At 41.6% G+C, this 18,793-nt stretch overlaps 3 protein-coding genes across 4 annotated transcripts; all 3 read left to right on the top strand.

Moving 5' to 3' along the window:
* The first annotated feature begins 258 nt into the window (after positions 1-258).
* LOC132264814 ((E3-independent) E2 ubiquitin-conjugating enzyme) lies at positions 259-5,996 on the top strand. Its single transcript, XM_059765141.1, has 7 exons — positions 259-574; positions 691-944; positions 1,069-3,382; positions 3,454-3,812; positions 3,878-4,215; positions 4,279-4,491; positions 4,571-5,996. Exons 1-7 carry the CDS (start codon positions 368-370, stop codon positions 4,696-4,698), a joined length of 3,813 nt encoding a protein of 1,270 aa, XP_059621124.1. The 5' UTR covers positions 259-367; the 3' UTR covers positions 4,699-5,996.
* Positions 5,997-6,283: 287 nt separating this feature from the next.
* LOC132264854 (synaptic vesicular amine transporter) lies at positions 6,284-8,344 on the top strand. The gene is made up of 7 exons (XM_059765186.1): positions 6,284-6,384; positions 6,455-6,591; positions 6,648-7,186; positions 7,243-7,542; positions 7,599-7,742; positions 7,794-8,132; positions 8,204-8,344. The coding sequence occupies exons 1-7, from the start codon at positions 6,284-6,286 to the stop codon at positions 8,291-8,293; spliced, it is 1,650 nt and encodes a 549-aa protein (XP_059621169.1). The 3' UTR covers positions 8,294-8,344.
* Positions 8,345-8,699: 355 nt separating this feature from the next.
* Positions 8,700-9,513, top strand: LOC132264661 (outer dense fiber protein 3-B). 2 transcript variants are annotated; one of them, XM_059764934.1, is made up of 3 exons: positions 8,704-8,721; positions 8,783-9,115; positions 9,184-9,513. In XM_059764934.1, exons 2-3 carry the CDS (start codon positions 8,790-8,792, stop codon positions 9,437-9,439), a joined length of 582 nt encoding a protein of 193 aa, XP_059620917.1. In that variant the 5' UTR covers positions 8,704-8,721; positions 8,783-8,789; the 3' UTR covers positions 9,440-9,513. The 2 variants fall into 2 exon arrangements, with proteins under 2 accessions (XP_059620916.1, XP_059620917.1); XM_059764933.1 differs by having other exon boundaries at positions 8,700-9,115.
* The last annotated feature ends 9,280 nt before the right edge of the window (positions 9,514-18,793 follow it).

The raw sequence follows: 18,793 nt of genomic DNA, 5'->3' as shown, positions 1-18,793 counted from the left end.
AACATTGGACATTCTCTGGACAATTCGTATGACACTCTGTAACAAATGAATATAAATAGGATATTGCCATCAAATTAGAATCTAATTTGCAGGCATTCTTGTATCATCAAACTGGACAATTGAAGAATTGTTCAAATTGGTACAATTGTAAATGCACAGTTTCTCATTTTCCTATGAAAAGTTCTGAGAGAAGTTCTAGCTGGCGCCGCTAGAGTCCGTATGAATCCTCGAAGGAATTCCAGAACAGATTCTGTATAGGGTTAGTTGGGGCAAAACGTCAAAGTCGTGCATCACATTTTCATTGAAAAATTGCAGAAAAATCTAATGTTTTATTTGTGCAAAAACTGACGATAAATCCAGGCAAAAGATGGCTCACGGCGATGCGACGAACAACCTCTACTTCTATGAGGACGAGGTGTACCGGATTGATCATCGTGGCCGCGTGAAGTTTGGCCTCGTGATGGAGAACTTCGAGGGCACTCCGTCAGACACGGAGGAGTTTGCCTTGACCAAGGGCGAGGTGCGGATCATCTGGCATCCGGACGGCAAGGAGCAGGTGCTCAACGAGAGCCAGGTGAGTGCGGAGCCGGGCTGCGTGGGTGCGCAGTTATGTAATTTCCTGATGAATTTTTGACGATGGGAGGAGTCTTCAAGTTTCTCTTGCGACTGAGGCTTTCCGGGTCGTTTCAGGTGGGCCTCGCGGACAGAACACTGATGCCGGGCGACGTGGTGAGGCGGTTGGTGCCGGGCAAAGACACCCAGCATGGCTACTGCCAGGAAATCTCCGTCCGGGCGGATGTTAAGGTCGTGGGGTCGCGCTTTGTCATCAAGAACATCAACGCGGAGCGACTCCGGCCACTGGTGACGGTGTTCCGGGACAATGCTGTGTGCCTGGACTCGTGGGTGGGCAGCACGAAGTCCGTGAACGAGAAGTTGGTGCTGAGGTGAGTTGCATGAGATTTAAGGCGCCGTCATTGATTTTCTCAGCATTTTCGGTGCCAAGAACACGATTCCCTGGGGTTTAGAAATCTGGGTTGTTGCACTTAAATTTGTCATTCTCAATGGCAGGTCTGCTTGTGGATCAGTGCTCGAGATGCGCCCAGAGCCGGACTACTGTCCACTGAAGGATGCCGAGAGCAAAGGCAGGAATGGCTTGTTCTCCAGCACGCTCTTCTACCCAGGCCAGGTGCTCACGGGTCCCGTGAGCGCGCTGGACAACGCCAAGTGGCTGGTGACATCGCACGAGATGCGCTCGAGCCGGAAGCACAAGACGTGCGATCGGAAGTTCGTGGTGCAGACGGTGGAGCTCGAGGGCGTGCTGGTGAACTGGCAGTGCAAGGCGTTGAGCGAGGAGAACGGCGTCGCCGGGATTCAACAGCCGAAGCGCTATGTCACTGGCGAGGACCTGAAGCGCCTGAAGCGGCTGAATCTCTTCGAGTCGTGCATGCTGCAGATCAACGACAAGAGCCACCTGAAGATCGCCGAGGGAGACGCAATAGTGCGGAAGTCGCAGTGGAAGCGCGAGCAGTGTGGCAAGTTCAAGATCATCCAGCAGCAGCAGAGACGGGACGAGGTCAGACTGCAGCGGCCATGTGATACAGTTAAACTAACTACAACCGAATGTGATTTAGATAATACGACAAACACCGTTATTGAATGTGATAGGAGCAAGTTGTGCCCGGACGCGAAGGAGAGAAATGAGACTGCCGTGCCATGTGACGAGTGGCAGACGGACAACGAAGAGACAGACTCACGGTCGGACAGTGAGAGTGTCACCACGCTATCCTCGTGCTCCAGCAATACGCCCAAGGGCAGCCCGAAGCGCTCTCCGCTGCTGGCGAAGAAGCTGAAGCGCTTCCGGAAGCGTCGCACCACGCCGGCCGTGGAGGCGCAAGTGCCGCAGGTGGGGCAGGATCGCGTCACGGAGGCTCTGGTGGTGTACAGCACGGTGACGGTGGTGTGGCAGGACGGCACCATCGAGCACGGCATTCCATCCACACAACTCTACCCTATTCACTACCTCGACGACCACGAGTTCTTCCCCGGTGACTTCGTGCTGTCCGGGAATGAGAACGACGAGATCTACCGGCGGGACTACGGCGTGATCCAGACTGTGGATCACTTTGGACGCACCGCGCGCGTGAAGTGGTTCCGCACGTACACGTGCGTAGAGGAGCCCACGCCCAAGTACATGGGTGAATCCGAGGTCAGCGTGTACGATCTGAAAGACCACCCGGACTTCCAGTATCGGCCCGGCACGATTGTCATCCGCGTGGCGAATTTTGTGGGCGAGGATGCGACGTGCACGGCGGGCCAGGTGGTGGACAACTATCCGGAAGGGCGTGTGAAAGTGTGGTGGGTGGATGGACACCAGAGCATGTGCTGGCCGCAGGATCTCTTCGAGGTGGGACAGTACGAGACGGGCAGCGCGCTGTGGGACAATGACGACTCGGAGAATTCCTGGGAGACAGAGAGCGAGGTGAGCGAATTGGGTGGCTCTCCCATGAATGAAATCTCCAAGCCAAAACTCGTCCACAATCTGGAGCGTGCCCGCATCGCAATGGCACGCCTGGAGGAGCTCTTCAACATGAATCCCGCGCTGCAGAATCAATCGGTCATGCGAACTCTTTTGGGTGTGTACAAGAAGTGTCGCTTCCTGGATCGTCTCATGAAGACCACTTTCTTCCATGAGAGTCACTTCATGGGCCTCTTGGAAAGGGTTCGCCGTGGAAGTTCTACGGCTGAGCGCGTGCAAGATCAGGTCAACAGACTATTTACACCATCTTCACCGCCAAAGAGTGTCGGAGTGGCTGAGATACTGAGTCCAATGCCCAGGGAAGAGTTGCCTCAGATTCCCGTGATGAAGAAGAACTCCTTGCAAGCGGCTAAGTCACAGTCACAGAGCCACGATGACTGCAGCAGCTTCAGCTCAACCAGCAAATCTCTGGGATCTTCGGGTGTGGACACGAGTCGTATGTCAGGGTCGCCAATGAAGAATGCCAGTCATCTCTCGTCGTCTGCAGAGAACTGGGATTCCAGTGAGCACGATTACCACACGAAGCTCATCAGCTGTGTGGTGACCAACATCGACATGGCCATGCAGGAACCAAAGCTGTCTGCCAGTCACAGTGGGCGGATGAAGGAGTTTCATGATTCGGGAGCCTTTTCTCGGACTGAGGGCGCCGAGGGTGGCAGCTCTATTGACACGTGCGTCAGTTCTTACAACGATCTCACCCTTTCAGCCAATGGTTTCCTCAAGACGGACGATGATCTCAAGTCTCAGTCCTGCACCAGCATTGAGTTGGTGGATGAAGTGCCAGATTTTGTGTGCGCCAAGCTTTGCGCTCTGCTAAAAGCTAAACTGGTCATTGCATTGCAAGAAGTGAGTCCCAAGAAGATGCTTCTTTTCCTATCAATTTCCACAAATTATCGCTATTTATGTTTCTCCTTTAGATGAACAACCGCTTCAGTCAACCCGCGAATGGTCTCAGCGAAGTGATCGTCGAGGAGTGCGAAATTTGTATGCCAGGAAACGATGTTGTCACTCAAGCAAGTCTGGATGGGGAGATTTCCTGTGATGAATCAATGGTTGCGGTTGAAGATCTGAACTGTTCGATGAGCGATAGTGAAGTGACTGCAATGTCAACAGTCCCGGTGCCTTCTGATTGCTTTGTCATCCTCGATTCTGCACCAAACACGCACAAGTACCATCTGACTATTTTCCATCCCACGAATCCTCAGCAGTTCTTCCGGGCTGTCCAGAGAGAGCACAAGTTGCTGAGGACAGCACTGCCTTCAGGCGTTTGGGTGCGGTAAGTTCGGGTTGTCTTTGGCTTGATGACAAACAGAGCTCTGCAATATTCTTCTCAATTTGCAGGGCCTTCGAGGACAGAGTTGATCTCTTCAGTGTGATGATTGAGGGTCCGAAGAACACACCCTACGAAGACGGAATGTTCTTATTTGACATCCAACTGAGCGATGAGTATCCTCTAATGCCGCCACTCTGCTACTACATCAGCTACTGCTCAGACCGTCTCAATCCCAATCTGTACGAGGATGGGAAAGTTTGCGTCTCATTGCTGGGCACGTGGTCAGGACGTGGATCTGAAACGTGGGGCCCTGATAGTTCGCTTCTGCAAGTGATTGTGTCAATTCAAGGATTAATCCTGGTTGCTGAGCCTTACTATAACGAAGCCGGATATGAGAAGCAGAAGGGTGAGTACACAGAAATGGTTAAATAAGGGTGAAATTGTTAAAGTGAAGTCAATCTTCTTGAAGGCACCCAACAAGGCATGGAGAATTCGCGAATGTACAATGAGATGGCAGTCATAAAGCTGGTGCAGTCAATGACAAAACTAATGTGTTCACCGCCAGCGATCTTCAAGGAGCAAATTGTGCGGCATTTTGAAGAAAAAGGTTTCGCCATGTACGAGAGAATTAAGAGTTGGCTGGATTTGTCCATGGAGATTGAAAAATCAACGGCTAAAGTTGGTGAGTAAAAAGTGCAGACTTTAATGCAGTATAAAAAAAGTGCCTGCAGCTTTGATTCCTAACAACTTTTCTGCCTTAGATCCTGCAAAATTGGACGTAGCCAAACCTGATTTTCCATTAATTCCGGCAAGTCGTGGCTTTTGTCTCACACTAGTGAACTTACTAGAGAGTTTTCGGAAGAAGTTAGAGACGATACGTGAGCATTAACCAATTTTGGTCCATTTGAAGCCCACCTTTTTATTTACCGTAAAAATTCGTAGGTGATAGTGAATTGAAGGACACAAGAAAATGAAAAAAAAAATATATATATTTCTATACTTGAAGGATAAAGAAAGGAAAGAAAAACATTACGATTATAAAACCCACTTTTTGGCATTCCACGATGAATTGCATTCATCATTAAGCTTCCCTCCAACACATGTGAAGTAATAATTGCAAAGAATTTAGAAATATAATATGCAATATGATTATAGTGAAGTGAAAAAAAAACATTAAAAGTCGTTCTGAAATTTTTAGATAATAAATTGAATTGTTGAAATTTGAATTACATATACAAAAAAAGACATATATGAAGAAAAAGAAATTATTGTATTGGAAGAATAACATGAATTCTTGTTGCCGTCCCAAGGATTTCCTCATTTCTCATCATTGTACATTGTTTCCTATCATTTTGTCTTTTAATTTTAAGAGATTTAGGTGTTTTTATGTAGATACATTATGTATAGTTGTTAATCTCTAATTTTTTTCACTACGATATACATAAATACAATTACGTTATACTCAGTAATAGTAGTTAATAGTGCTATTGATAGATTGTAGAAGAAGACATTTAAGAATCCTGCATTGAAGTTTACATGTAATCATATTGACTGAATTTACTACTTTCTCTAAGTTAACATGGATTTATTTGCTAGGCCCTAGCGAAAATGATAGCACAAAGCTCAAACTTCTTAAACTACATGATAAATAATAATTTACATAACAATACACACAAGAAAGAGAGAGAAAGAGAGGGAGAAGAAGAAGAAAACTTAGTCATGTTGCTTTAAAATGAAAATAATGATGTCAAAGAAAATAGAAAACGGTTTTAACTGTTAATATAGATTTAGAAAGAAAGAAATCCAGTAGAAATATGACAAAATATTCAATATTTCGCGTGATCAATCATTATTAAATTCCTTCTAATCTGCCTGTCAAGTACTTTTTTCCAGTTTAATTGTGCATAATTTGAATATATAATATGTCACGAGAAGCAAATGAAAAAAAAAATCTGATATTTAATCAAATGCGGTGCCTCATGAATTACATAAGTATTGTAAGGAAACTATGCGATGAAAAATACTCTGTAAAATATGGGTGGATGAGAGGAGAATAAAATAAAATTGAGAGAGAGTGAGAGGATGATCTTAAAATATTTGAAAATCTACAACATGAGAGTAATAATAATGCATTTAGTTTTGTTGAAATATTGTGCTAAAGAGTCCACACAATTCCTATATTTGAAAGATGAGAAACGGGTGAGAACGACAGAGAGAGAGAGAGAAGTGGAGATTAGAACTTTAATTCTGTTGAACTTTTTCAGTTGATGAATCTCAATATTATACACCATTATACATAGTAAATCTAATTGAATAATAAAGAAGGGTAAAAGACGCATCAAATCGCACAGTCTTTTCAAACGTACACAGCCTCACTTTCGCTCCTCACTGCGGTGTTGCAGAGCACTTTTGCACGAATGAACACATTGTCAAGGGAATCGGCGCGAAAGACAGTATAGGGAGGAAAATATAAAATGCGTGAAAATGCTCAGCGAACTCTCAGATTTCCACTTGTTGTGCTCATAGATGGACACTTGTTGCTCGGAGTCACGGTGGTGAAGTGGGTCGACATATTGTGAGGCAAATCGATTAAGGCAGTGCAGTTTTAGGACATTGATGAGTGGGAAACACGTCCTTATTCTCAGCTACAAGGATAACAGTGACACGAAAAGGGAGCTGGAGCAGCTGAAGATGAAGACTCGCGTGCGGGAATCGCGAGATTTCGTCACGGCTCTCGTGTATATATCTCTCTTCCTGGACAACGTCCTTCTGACTGTGATTGGTGAGGTGAAAATTGTTGTTTGTGTCACGATAAAAGCTCACATTTGCTCTTCGCAGTTCCCATCTTGCCAGATTTTCTCGCCCAATCCAGCGATGTGAGTCTGCCTGAGAACATTTCCACCTTCAATGTGCCAAATGGGATGCTCTACACGAAGACCTTTGACCTGCACTACGTCCCCAATATGCTGAGAAAGCACCCGCTGGCCGGATCCAATGTGGTCAATCTCACCCAAATCAGTCTCGCCACGGCGGCCACGGCCAGGAAGGTGAATCTCGACGAGGAAAATGTCTCTATCGGCATCCTCCTGGCCGTTAAGGCTCTGGTTCAGTTGATTTTCAACCCAATTGTCGGTGGATCGACGGCAAAGTTTGGATATCGCATCCCAATAGTGTTCGGGACGTTCAATATCTTGCTGGCTGCTTTAGTGTTCGCTATCGGAGATAATTACATCAGTCTGGTGTTCGCCAGGGCTGTTCAGGGCATAGGATCAGCCTGCATAGGCGTCTGTGGAATGAGTCTCGTGGCCCAACTGTATCCCGAAGAGGACAAGCGTTCTAGGATTATGGGAATTGTGCTGGGAAGTGTGGCTCTCGGGGTGAGTTTATGGCCCATTCATCCCTCAAGTCACTGCTATGCATCTTTCCCTATCAGGTCCTCGTTGGATATCCAGTCGGAGGTTGTTTGTACGACTTTGTGGGCAAAGCCGCTCCTTTCTACATAGTTTCAATCTTCATCGGTGTGGATTTGCTGCTGCAGTGCAAATTCTTGGAGCTCATAGTGCCAGTGGAGAACCTGGAGGACTCATCGGACAACAACACGGCAACCTGGTGGCCGCTGCTCACCGATGTGGTGGTTTTCATGGTAGTCCTGGCCATTTGCATATCCACCAGTACGATGGCAATTCTTGAGCCATGTCTTCCCATATGGCTGCTGACCAACCTCAACCCGAAAGTGAGGCATATATAGTTTCATTTCAGCGTCAATTCTTATAATTTGGCAAATTGCAGAAGTGGCAACTGGGGACTGTGTTCATACCCGACTCGGTAGGATATCTCTTGGGGACGAACTTCTTTGGCAAAGTGGCCTATCAAATTGGCCAAATCAAGATTTCTGTCTTCGCTCTCATCCTAGTTGGACTCTCTTCAATCCTGGTGAGTTCATTTCAGCACTCATTGACCGGTGATTGACTGAGAAATCTTCAGATTCCCAGTGCGTCCTCAGTGTGGAGCCTAATGTTGCCCCATTTCGGCCTGGGTTTGGGAATTGGCATACTCGATGCTGCTTTGGTGCCCTTCCTCGCCACTTACGTTGACCAGAAGTACGGCGATTTTGAGGGCGCCGCCGGAGAGTCCTTCTCCAACTACGGTGCCATCTACGCTATCCAGCAAATGGCCGTTAGTCTGGCCTACTCCTTCGGACCGCTGCTGGGAGGTGAGTTGGCGAAAGTGCTGGGCTTCCCGTGGCTCATGCGATCGATGGGCTCAATAAATTGTCTCTATGGACCAATTTTGCTGTTCATCACCTCACGGATAAATTTGCAGGTGAGTTCTATTTTTAGTCAAGCGCCATATGAGCGCTCTTTTTATGTACTCCACTTGTTCTATGTACTCAGGGCACTCTCATAAAGTCAAAGGACGTTCTGCTGAACACAGGAGAGGACGCAAATCATGACTACAAGCGCTTCTACAACTCAATCGATTGAGATTCGTGGGTGGGAAAGGCAGAAACATATGGAATTATACATCCCCTCACCCAGCTTAACCCCTTCTCCAAATTCCCACTGATTCATGCTCAAGGCGGATAATAATAAATTAAGTGAATTGCGATTATTTGAAAGCATGTCTGCAAAGCGACATGAAGCTCAATTTCCATTCTATACGGATAATTTTCCACGCCAGCGACCAATCACTTATCAGTGGTTGGCAGCCGCCTTTCTGTGCCATCCTCTTTAATCAATGAATCGCGCCAACAGATGCTGAAATCGTGAGTTCACTGAATTGTTACAAATTTCCAGCAAGCATAGGGAAACAAATTTTTCACTTCATTCTTCTCACTTGAATTTTTTTTCGTGATTTTGGTTGATTCTCTCTGAAAATTCCACGTGAAAAATGTGCACCAATAACAATTTGGGTAGGTTTTACGCTCTTCCAACGACTGTGGGATACGATGGGCACGATTTGAGATTCAATAGGAAACCCATGTTCTCCTTTGGCACGAAGAAGAAGCCAGAAAAGATGATCGGACGCGCTGCCCAAATGCCTCTGGGAATGGATAGTAGCAACATTACAAGGTTTGGAAAGCAGGAAGCTCCCAAGTTTAGCATTGCAGGACGAAGAAACACTGTCAGCGAAGGAGCTCACAGTCCCGGTCCGGTATATTCGATCAATGACCGACTGACTAGGAAATCTCCTCCTGCGTTCAGCATATCTGGCAGAACCAAGCAATTCTCTGTTGATAAATCTCCCGGACCGAAATATGCCTTCAATCCCAACACTGGAAAATCCTCAACACCATCATTTTCTCTGTAAGTTTAATGATTTTTCGACACCTAATGGCCTTGTGAAAACATCGTGCTTTCCTTGTTGCTTTCAGAGCAAGGCGTCTGCCCATGAAACGGAAGACAAAAATGCCGAGTCCTGCTGAATATCCGGCCCCAAATTTGGAGATATTCCGACCGAGCGCCCCAAAAGTGTCAATGAAATTCCGCAGAGATGGAATTCACGGTGACAAATCCACACCTGGGCCCAAATATTTTCCCTCATTCAAATCCTCAGCCAAGGCATTCTCCTTCGGTGTGCGACATCATCCATGTTCAGGACAAATTATGTCACCAGAGGATGAATATTAATGTGAAGAAATTTATTTCAATAAATTATGCACTATGATTTCACATATAAAAACAAGAGTGCTGAAAAATTGCATCACCAAGAAGACGAGAAAGACAATTTCGATATTATTCAAGTTAATAGGATTCTTGGTGTCTTCTGAGACAAATTGTCCGATGCGATATCGTCTCAGCTGCCTTAAAATTAGTGAGTGCTCAGCAGTGGCCAGGCCATGATTTATAATCCCAGCTTCGGTGCACCGGATGATGATTTTGTTCAGTTTTGTCACATACGGAGATCCTTTATTTACGGTTATTGAAGAAAAGTAAGAGAAAGGGATTTCAGGAACAATGTGAAAGAGATCAGTTCCGGTGTTATTATTCCAAAATTTGGCTCTTGCATTTTTGGCATAATTCTCCCTGATAATCATTATTCTGTTGTGCTTCAAGAGGCTCCAAAAGCAAGTCACCAAGTCATCATCACAGAAGACACGACGCTTACTCAATTTATTTATGATCAATTCGGGATCATTCATGTATTTTCTGTAGACATTGTGAATACTCTCGTCATAAACAATACCATTATCTGATTCTAGAATTTCATTCACAAGCAGTGGATCAGTGGATTCGAAGCTAATGCTCAACTCTTTGACGATAGTTCCCTTGAAGACATTCGTGAGCAACATGGAGTATAAGATAATACCGCCCAAGAAGAGTCTTTGATAAATCTTTGACCACTTATTGAGAGGCACTGAAGATTCCTCTAAAAATCCATAAATTAACGTTGCTGAATCCATACAAATCGCTGCCATTTGATTCATTTTCAGGTGAATATTGCACATTTTCCATTGGTAGAATATTTCGGTGAATGCAAGAAAAATGATAGAGAGAAGAAAAACTAGGAAGTGAAAGTAATTGAGTGGAAAAGCATAATCTTGCCAAATTATCACGGACAGACGTTTGTCTCTGGGAATTTGCTTCTTCATCAGAAATACACTTTTGGCGATGATGTACGGATATAAGTAAAGCGTGTTGTTTGTACCTATAAATTGATTTATAATATGAATATTTAAACTGCATTGATTCAACTAAAACTTACCCAAGTCTGTCATGAGTCGAGAATTCCCAACGATGTCCAGCTCATTGTGCTCCAATTGCTTTGTGATTCCCGTGATGGTTCCATTGTCCAGCACAGCTCCAAAGAAGTCCTTCCCAAGTGGTTGTCTTACAATCCTGAAATTCATAAGCTTCATGATGACACTGAACAGTTCACCGTCGGGATAGATGAAATTGTCCTCCGATTTAACACCAACAAGGAGATCATCTGGCCCCAGCACCACCTTTAGCGTGTACTGATGCATATCGTCCGTGATGTTCCGGTAGAATTTGTAGATTTGAGCCCAATCTTCTCTGTTCTTCATTTGAGTCGAGTCAATGGGTGTCACAGTTCCCCTCTTGCCATCTTCCGTATTAAACTCAAAAGGATGGAAGAGGTACATTTGGCATTTGATGAACTTGGAGAAAGTAATGTTATTTATCAGATTGTCGGGAAATTCAAGTTCAAGTTCAGAATCGAGAGTAAATATGGATGCCATCTTGTAGAGGTTCCAATACTTGCGATAAAACTCTAAAATTTGATGGTCGTTTATCATCCTGGTCATTGCCATGGCCCAATTAGCGTTAGGATTTTGAGAGAATAGCTTGTGAGCCAAGGCGTCATTTCCGAACATCAATTCACTGCTCACAATATAACTATGTGTGTTTGAATGAGGCGTAATTCCAAGCTCTGTTCCCGGAAGTCGGTAGTCATCGGTTAAATTTCCAATTGTAAAGTCATAAAATGTAAATTGATAAGCATCGTACATAGCAGATTTGTATTTACGATAAGCCAGAGAGTCCACTTCGTTTTCCATCATAATAAAGGATACAATTCTGGTGTTGTAGAAGAAAGCGAGAAAAGCTTTTGATGTAACTTTAGCCGCCCTGTCATCCAGAATAAACACATCAGGACTCTTCCCCAGTATTCTTCTTGAGAAAAATAGAACAAACATCACTTCTGAGAGCTTCATTGTTACTTGGAATGTAATACAATTGACACTGACGAAAACTTGGTGACCTGTTGCCCTTTATACAAAACAATCACAGGGAAATCAATTGCATTCAACGCCTCGTTGTTGGTTTAAATATCAATCAGACTCTGTGTTTGTCTTGTCTTGTTTAACTATAATTTATGAAATTGATACATTACTTCCATATGACCTATATTTATGACATAACTTTAAAAATAACAACACAAATATTGCATATTAAATTTCTAATCAATATAATCTTCCTCCGCTTTCAAAATCAAACTCTTCTTCATCCTATAAGTGATAATTTCACATAAAAATACAATAGTGCCAAAGGCAAGCATTAGTAAGAAGACAAATACAACCATATCAACATTTTTCAAATTGATTGGCCTTTTGGCTTTTTCTACCTCAAATTGACCAACAATAAATCTTCTTAAATGATCAAGACGCAAAGAATGCTCAGCAGTTGCAATTCCGCGATGAACAATGCCAGATTCAGTGCATGTTAGCACTAATTCATTGAGCTTTCTCACGTAAGGAGACCCTTTGTTAACGGTAATCGCGGCGAAGAAGGAGAATGGAGCTTCAGGAACGATGTGAAGAAGGTCTTCTCCGGTCTTATTGTTCCAAAACATTGCTCTGGCACTTCTCGCATAATTATCACGAATGATCATTATTCTATCATCTGCAATCACATCGTCATAACAATTGCCAAATATTTTGCAATGAACTCTGCGTTTGCTGAGCTTATTTATAATGAGTTGGTCATCATGTACATATTTCCTATATATGTTATTAATTGTGTCGAAGTAAATAACACCCTTGTCTGACTCTAAAATATTACTAACAAACATTGGATCTTGAGGAACTACAGCGTTATTCAATTCCTTAACAATATTGCCCTTAAAGACATTCGTAAGAAGCATTGAGTACATAATAATGCAACTGAGGAAAAGCCGTTGGTAGATCTTTGACCACTTATTCATAGAAGTAGATGCTTCCTCCAAGAAACTATACATAAGGATGCCGGAATCAATCACTATCACTATAAAGTTATCGATATTCACGGGAGTATTGCAGATTTTCAATTGATAAAAGAATTCTGTGATGGCAAGGAAGAGAATCGACAAGATAAATACAAGAACGTGAAAGTAGTTTAGAGGATAATTATAATTCTCCCATGCGATCACCGTCAATCGAATGTCCCGAGGAATATGCTTCTTTGTCACGAAAACCGTCTTAGCGAAGATATGTGGATACAGGAAAATTGTATTATTTGTTCCTGGAGAAGAAACACATGCAAATTAATTAGGCTACAACTATCTCATAGTATTTTAAACTCACCCAAATCTGTCATTAATCGTGAATTTCCAACAATATCAATTTGATTGTATTCCAATTCTCTCGTAATTCCAGTTATTGTTCCATTGTCCAAAACTGATCCAAACCGATCTTCATCATCTCTGAGAGATTGTCGTTGTATGTCACAGTTCATCCATTGCATAATCATGGTGAAAATTTCGCCATCAGGAAAGGAAAACTTGTGATCAGACTTCATTTCCACAAGGAGAGCATCTTCCCCAAGGACAACATTTAAAGTGTAACGATGCATGTCATTCATTAGATCTCGATAAAAATGGGAAATTTTAGTATAATTTTCACTTTCAATTTCTGTTATAATTAATTTCGTCAATGTTCCACGCTTTCCATCAGCATCGTTTATTTCGAAAGGATTAAAGAGATACATGTAGCTCTCTACAAACTTGGAATATGTAATATTTGAAAGTTTGTCTGATAAAACATCTTTAAATAAATTTCCTACACTGTATATGTAAGCCATTTTAAACAGATCCCAGAACTTTCTATAGAATTGCAAAATAAGCTTCTCGTCAAGTGGAAAAATAATTATTACTGCCCATTTTGAATTGGGATTCGATTTGAAAAGCTTATGGACAATTTCTTGATTTCGTCCGTACAATATTGATGAGCTTATGAAGTAACTATGGATGTTCGAATGTGGCGTTATTCCCAATTCTGTGCCCGGAAGTCGATATTCGTCTGTTACATCTGTCAATTTAAAATCGTAAAACGTGAAATTATAGGTCCTATGCAAATCCGATTTGTAAGTCCAATGAGCATCACTCTTGAATTCTTGTTCTGTCATGATGTAGGATAAAATCTTCTGGTCGTAGAAGAATGCCTGCATACATTTTGTCGATATTTTCACTGCCTTTGGATCAACTATGCGATACGGAATATCACTTCTTACACATCCTAAACTGAGAAATATTGCCAACAACGCAAGAAATACGTTCATTCTCTCAATGGGTAAAATATTAGAATGAGACTGTTAAGAAACTCGTGTCATTTCTTCCTTTATACTCCTCTATTTTGGGATGTATTGACTTATCAATCAATCAAAACACTTTGATTACTTCAAAGGTGCAATCAAATTCCTTACTTTTCTCACGGAAGTGATAATTAGCCCACATTTTTTCACTGCTTATTTGATCAATTCATTCTCGTTTCATATTATGTCTCACATTTTGATTAATTTGCCAACAATAACTTCACACAGAAATACAAAAGTGCTTATGAGATGCATTATGGCGAAGATGAGGAGAACCATATCGATATTTCGAAGGTTTATAGGCCTATCGTGTTTCACGGGAGCGAAATTACCGTCAATATATCTTCTCATGTGCTTAAGTGCCAAAGAATGCTTCGCAGTTTCGATTCCGTGTTGAACCACGCCCGCTTCCGTGCTTTTCAAGATCATGTCATTAAGCTTTTTCTGATAGGGCGAACCCTTGTTAACAGTGATGGAGGAGAAAAATGAAATTGCTTTCTCCGGTACAATGTGGTAAAGGTCACGACCGGTTTCATTATCCCAGAAATCTGCCCTGGCTTCATATGCATAAGCATCCCTGATCAGCATAATCCTGTCATCCTTTATAACTCCCCAGAGAAACTCCGGCCATCCTGGATACTCCACTCGACGTTTACTCAACTTGGTCATCATCAAATCTTGATCATTGGCAAATTTTCTGTAAATCGTATGGATGCTGTTAAAGTAAACCACACCTTTATCAGATTGCAAAATTTCACGGACTGTCATAGGATCTTCGGACACCAAAGCGTTGCTCAAATCTTTGACGATGGTTCCTTTGAAGACACTCGTCAACAGCATTGAATACATTATTAGGCTGCAAATGAAGAGTCGCTGATAAATTCTGGACCACTTTCTGTGCAAGCATATTGAATATTCCTCCAGGAAGCTGTAGACAAGTGTCACTGAATCCAGAACTATCACGAATACTTGATCTGCTCTTAACTTTGTACTGTAGAATTTCCATTGAAAGAATATCTCAGTAATTGTAAGAAAGCATATAGAGATTGTAAATGTCGCGATGTGAAGGTATTTTAGAGACGCTGTGTAGTTTTCCCATGGCATCACGGTCAGACTTATGTCCTTAGGAAGAGACTTCTTGACAATGAATATAGCATCGGCAGCTAGATATGGATATAAATAGATAGTGTTGTTGGTTCCTAAAACAATTAAAAGACGATTTTAAATTATAAGTGCTCATTAAAAATCATTATAAACTCACCTATATCGGTCATGAGACGAGAATTCCCAATAAAATCGACTAAATCGTATTCTAGTTCTCCTGTAGAGCCTGTAATTGTCCCATTGTCTAGAACAGAACCGAGATGATCATTGCCAAAAAGATGTCTTTCCATTTGGAAATTCATTTTCCTCATTAGCGTCATAACTAATTCACCGTCAGGATATTTGTACTTGTTTTCCTCTTCTGAGTCAATTCCCATAAGCAGTCCATCGTCATTCAGAACTATTTTTAAGGTATACCCGTGAAGATCATTCATGAGATTGCGATAAAAGTAGAAGATTTTAGCCCAATCATCGCGGGTTTTCATATCTGAAATGATCAGCTTAGTCAGAGAGCCTCTTTCGCCGTCATTTTCATTTATAATAAATGGATTGAAGAGATACATGAGAGATTTCTCATGCTTTGTATAGCTGATATTAACGATTAGATTTTCAGGAAATTTAACGTGATATATGGTCTTTATTGTACATAGGAAAGCCATTTTATAGAGGCTCCAATATTTCCTGTAAAATTGTAGAATATCTTTTTCGTTAATGGATTCTCTCATAATCGCCACTGCCCATTTTGTATTGGGATTTTGCCGAAAGAGATTCTGAATCGTTTGTTGTTGGTGAAATAACATTTCCGAAGACACAATGAAGCCATGAGTACTGGAATGTGGCGTTATTCCCTTTTCCGATCCTGGCAATATCTGTTCCATCGTGAAGTTTGATAATTTGAAATCGTAAAAAGTGAAGTGGTGTGTTTTGTAAAAAGCTTTTTTGTAGATTTGATTAGTGAATGAATCCAATTCTTCTTCGGTCATTAGAAGAGACACGATTCTTTGATCGTAGAAAAAAGCGTGCAAAGCTGTCACTGTTATTTCGATACTTTTATCGTCGACAACTAGAATGTTATCAGTTCTCACTTGAACGGAAAGAAGGAGAAAAATCACTAACGCTTCGATTGAATTCATTTTGGCTGGATAAATGGCACTAATGAAACATTTACGACTTTGATGTCCTTTATATGTTTCAATTTGGAAATTTTTATTTCATATCTCTTTGTTTGCTTGAACATTAATCACTTTTAATTAATATGTACGTTGTTTGAAGTTCACATTTCACATAATTGCTGGTCTGATTCGTCAGAAAAAAATCAATGAAAACTCTTCATCACTCTGTGAAAAATCACTTCACATAGAAATACAATTGTGCTTATAGAGAGCATTATAACGAATATTAGGAGCACTTTGTCGATATTTTTGAGGTTTACAGGTCTGTCTGGCTCTTCTGGTGTAAATTGTCCCACTATGTATCTCTTCAAATGTTTGAATTCCAAAGAGTGTTTTGCAGATTCCATTCCATGGTAAATAATACCGGCTTCTGTGCATTTAAGTATCATCTCATTGAGTTTCTTGATATACGGCGATCCTTTATTAAGAGTCAATGAGGCAAGAAATGAGAATGGAATCTCTGGAACAATGTGATAGAGATCAGTTCCTGTGTCGTTGTCCCAATACTGAGCTCTGGTCTCATACGCATAAGTGTCTCTTATGACCATAACCAGATCCCTCTTAATTATACTCCTTATGCAGTCTCCCCAACCGCTGCAATTAGCTCGCCGCTTTTTCAGCTTGTTTATCAGCAATTCCTCGTCATTTATAAACTTTCGATAGATTTGGTGAATTGAATCAAAGTAAATTATACCCTGATTTGATTCCTCAATGTCTTGCACGGTCATGGCATCCTCAAAGACGAAAGCATTATTCAAATCCTTAACCACAATCCCTTTGAACACACTAGTTAGCAACATGGAATACATTATGATGCTACAAAGAAAAATCCTCTGATAAATCTTTGTCCATTTTTTCAGTGAGTCCGAATGCTCTTCTAAGAAACTATAAATCAGTGTCGATGTATCCAGGAAAATAATAAATATCTTATCCATATCCATTTTCATCCTGTAGAGTTTCCATTGGAAGAAGATTTCAGAGATGGCGAGAAAGAGTATCGAGATTATAAATATGATCACGTGGTAGTAATTAAGAGGGTAGCTGTAGTTCAACCACGGCATCACCGTCAATCGTTTATCCTTTGGAAGTCTCTTCTTCGCGAGAAAAACACTCTGAGACTCAAGATAAGGGTACAGGAAGATGGTGTGGTTGGTTTCTGGAAATTAAATGTCGTGAAAAAAGCGTTTTCCCGAAGTGAGCCTCAATCTTACCTAAATCAGTCATAAGACGAGAATTTCCTACAAAATCAACTAGATTGTATTCAACATCTGCTGTCACTCCTATTGCAGTTCCATTTTCCAACACGAAACCGAGATGAGCATCTCCAAGTGGTAGTCTATCAATTTTGAAATTCATTTCCTTCATCAGCGTCGTCACAAGTTCACCATCAGGAAATATGTATTTATTATCCGATTCTCGGGCTACAAGCAGATCGTCATCTCCAAGAACAACCTTCAGTTCGTATTGGTGCAGATCATCCATGAGATTTTCGTAAAAGAGAAAAATTTGTTCCCATTCCTCGGCGGTTTCCATTTCTGATGCATCCAGTCTGGTCACTTTGCCTCTCAAGCCATCTTTATCAATCTCAAATGGATTGAATAAGTACAGAAATAATCTATCAGAATAAGCATATGTAATATTTGTTATCAGATTGTCGGGAAACGTAAACTCATAAGTGTTCCAGTACGTGAACATAAATGCCATTTTGTATAAATTCCAATATTTTCTGTACAAATGCAGAATATCGTTTTCATCTATGAAACTAGTAATAGCAATTCCCCATTTTGCATTTGGATTCAACGAGAAGAGTTTCTGGATCACTTCTTGGCGGCCAAAGAATGCTTCAGAGCTTAAAACGTAGCTGTGAATATTGGAATGTGGTGTAATTCCTTTCTGAGTGCCTGGCAACACGTAGTCATCATTGAAATCCTTAATATCAAAGTCATAAAAGGTGAAGTGATATGTATTGTAGAGGGCCGTCTTGAAGAGTTGATAGGCTATTGAGTCCATTTCCTCTTGAGTTAGAATATAGGAGATGATTCGTTGGTCATAGAAGAAAGCCAAGACGGCCTTTGTGGTTATTTCAGCGGTTCTTTCATTCAAAATGAGAATATTATCACTTAATACTTTATTTCTTGTTAATAAAATCACCAAAGAGAGCACTAATATCTTCATTTTTACCACAAGTTAACAACTTGACTGTTGGAAAATTTGGAAACGTTTTGCCTTTTATGTGGTTAATTGATGACGAACTTTCCTCTCTAGAAACGCCTCTCTATTGACCCATCCATTCAATTGCGCTCAGATTCACTGAAACACACATTTTCCATTGTACTCTCATGACAAGAAAAATATTTTGATTGGGGTCATGCAAGATAAAAGGGACTTCATTAAATTTATACCTTAAATTGACTCAATTAAATTCACAAAACCAAATAGATTAGATTAAATTAGATTAGATTTATTCACTCAATATTTTTTACAGTCACAGCCTTTATCCTGCGACCATCACCGCAGGAAAATGGGGTGGTGGTGAATAAATTGGCGATTTTATTGTAGATATTGGCGCGAGACACGATGGAATTTTTGTGCATTTGGGGCATTCAATCTGAATATTGCTGATAAAACCTTAGCCTTGATTCGTGAAAGTACGCACTTCAGTCAATCTTTTATCATTTTC

Source organism: Phlebotomus argentipes, unplaced genomic scaffold (genome assembly GCF_947086385.1).
Source record: "Phlebotomus argentipes unplaced genomic scaffold, Phlebotomus argentipes genome assembly contig_2, whole genome shotgun sequence".
In the NCBI taxonomy this organism is placed as follows: domain Eukaryota; kingdom Metazoa; phylum Arthropoda; class Insecta; order Diptera; family Psychodidae; genus Phlebotomus; species Phlebotomus argentipes.
Note: the sequence above shows the minus strand (reverse complement) of the source record. Positions and strands in the feature narration are given on the sequence as shown.

What these genes read in the sequence shown, in the direction of transcription:
- LOC132264661 (XM_059764933.1), top strand. Translation starts at nt 8,700, where the DNA reads ATGTGCACCAATAACAATTTGGGTAGGTTTTACGCTCTTCCAACGACT. An exon ending in TCAACACCATCATTTTCTCT is followed by an intron (nt 9,116 to 9,183) that starts GTAAGTTTAATG and finishes TGTTGCTTTCAG; the next exon opens with AGCAAGGCGTCTGCCCATGA.
- LOC132264814 (XM_059765141.1), top strand. Translation starts at nt 368, where the DNA reads ATGGCTCACGGCGATGCGACGAACAACCTCTACTTCTATGAGGACGAG. An exon ending in AGGTGCTCAACGAGAGCCAG is followed by an intron (nt 575 to 690) that starts GTGAGTGCGGAG and finishes GGGTCGTTTCAG; the next exon opens with GTGGGCCTCGCGGACAGAAC. An exon ending in AACGAGAAGTTGGTGCTGAG is followed by an intron (nt 945 to 1,068) that starts GTGAGTTGCATG and finishes TCTCAATGGCAG; the next exon opens with GTCTGCTTGTGGATCAGTGC.
- LOC132264854 (XM_059765186.1), top strand. Translation starts at nt 6,284, where the DNA reads ATGCGTGAAAATGCTCAGCGAACTCTCAGATTTCCACTTGTTGTGCTC. An exon ending in GTGAAGTGGGTCGACATATT is followed by an intron (nt 6,385 to 6,454) that starts GTGAGGCAAATC and finishes CCTTATTCTCAG; the next exon opens with CTACAAGGATAACAGTGACA. An exon ending in TGACCAACCTCAACCCGAAA is followed by an intron (nt 7,543 to 7,598) that starts GTGAGGCATATA and finishes GGCAAATTGCAG; the next exon opens with AAGTGGCAACTGGGGACTGT.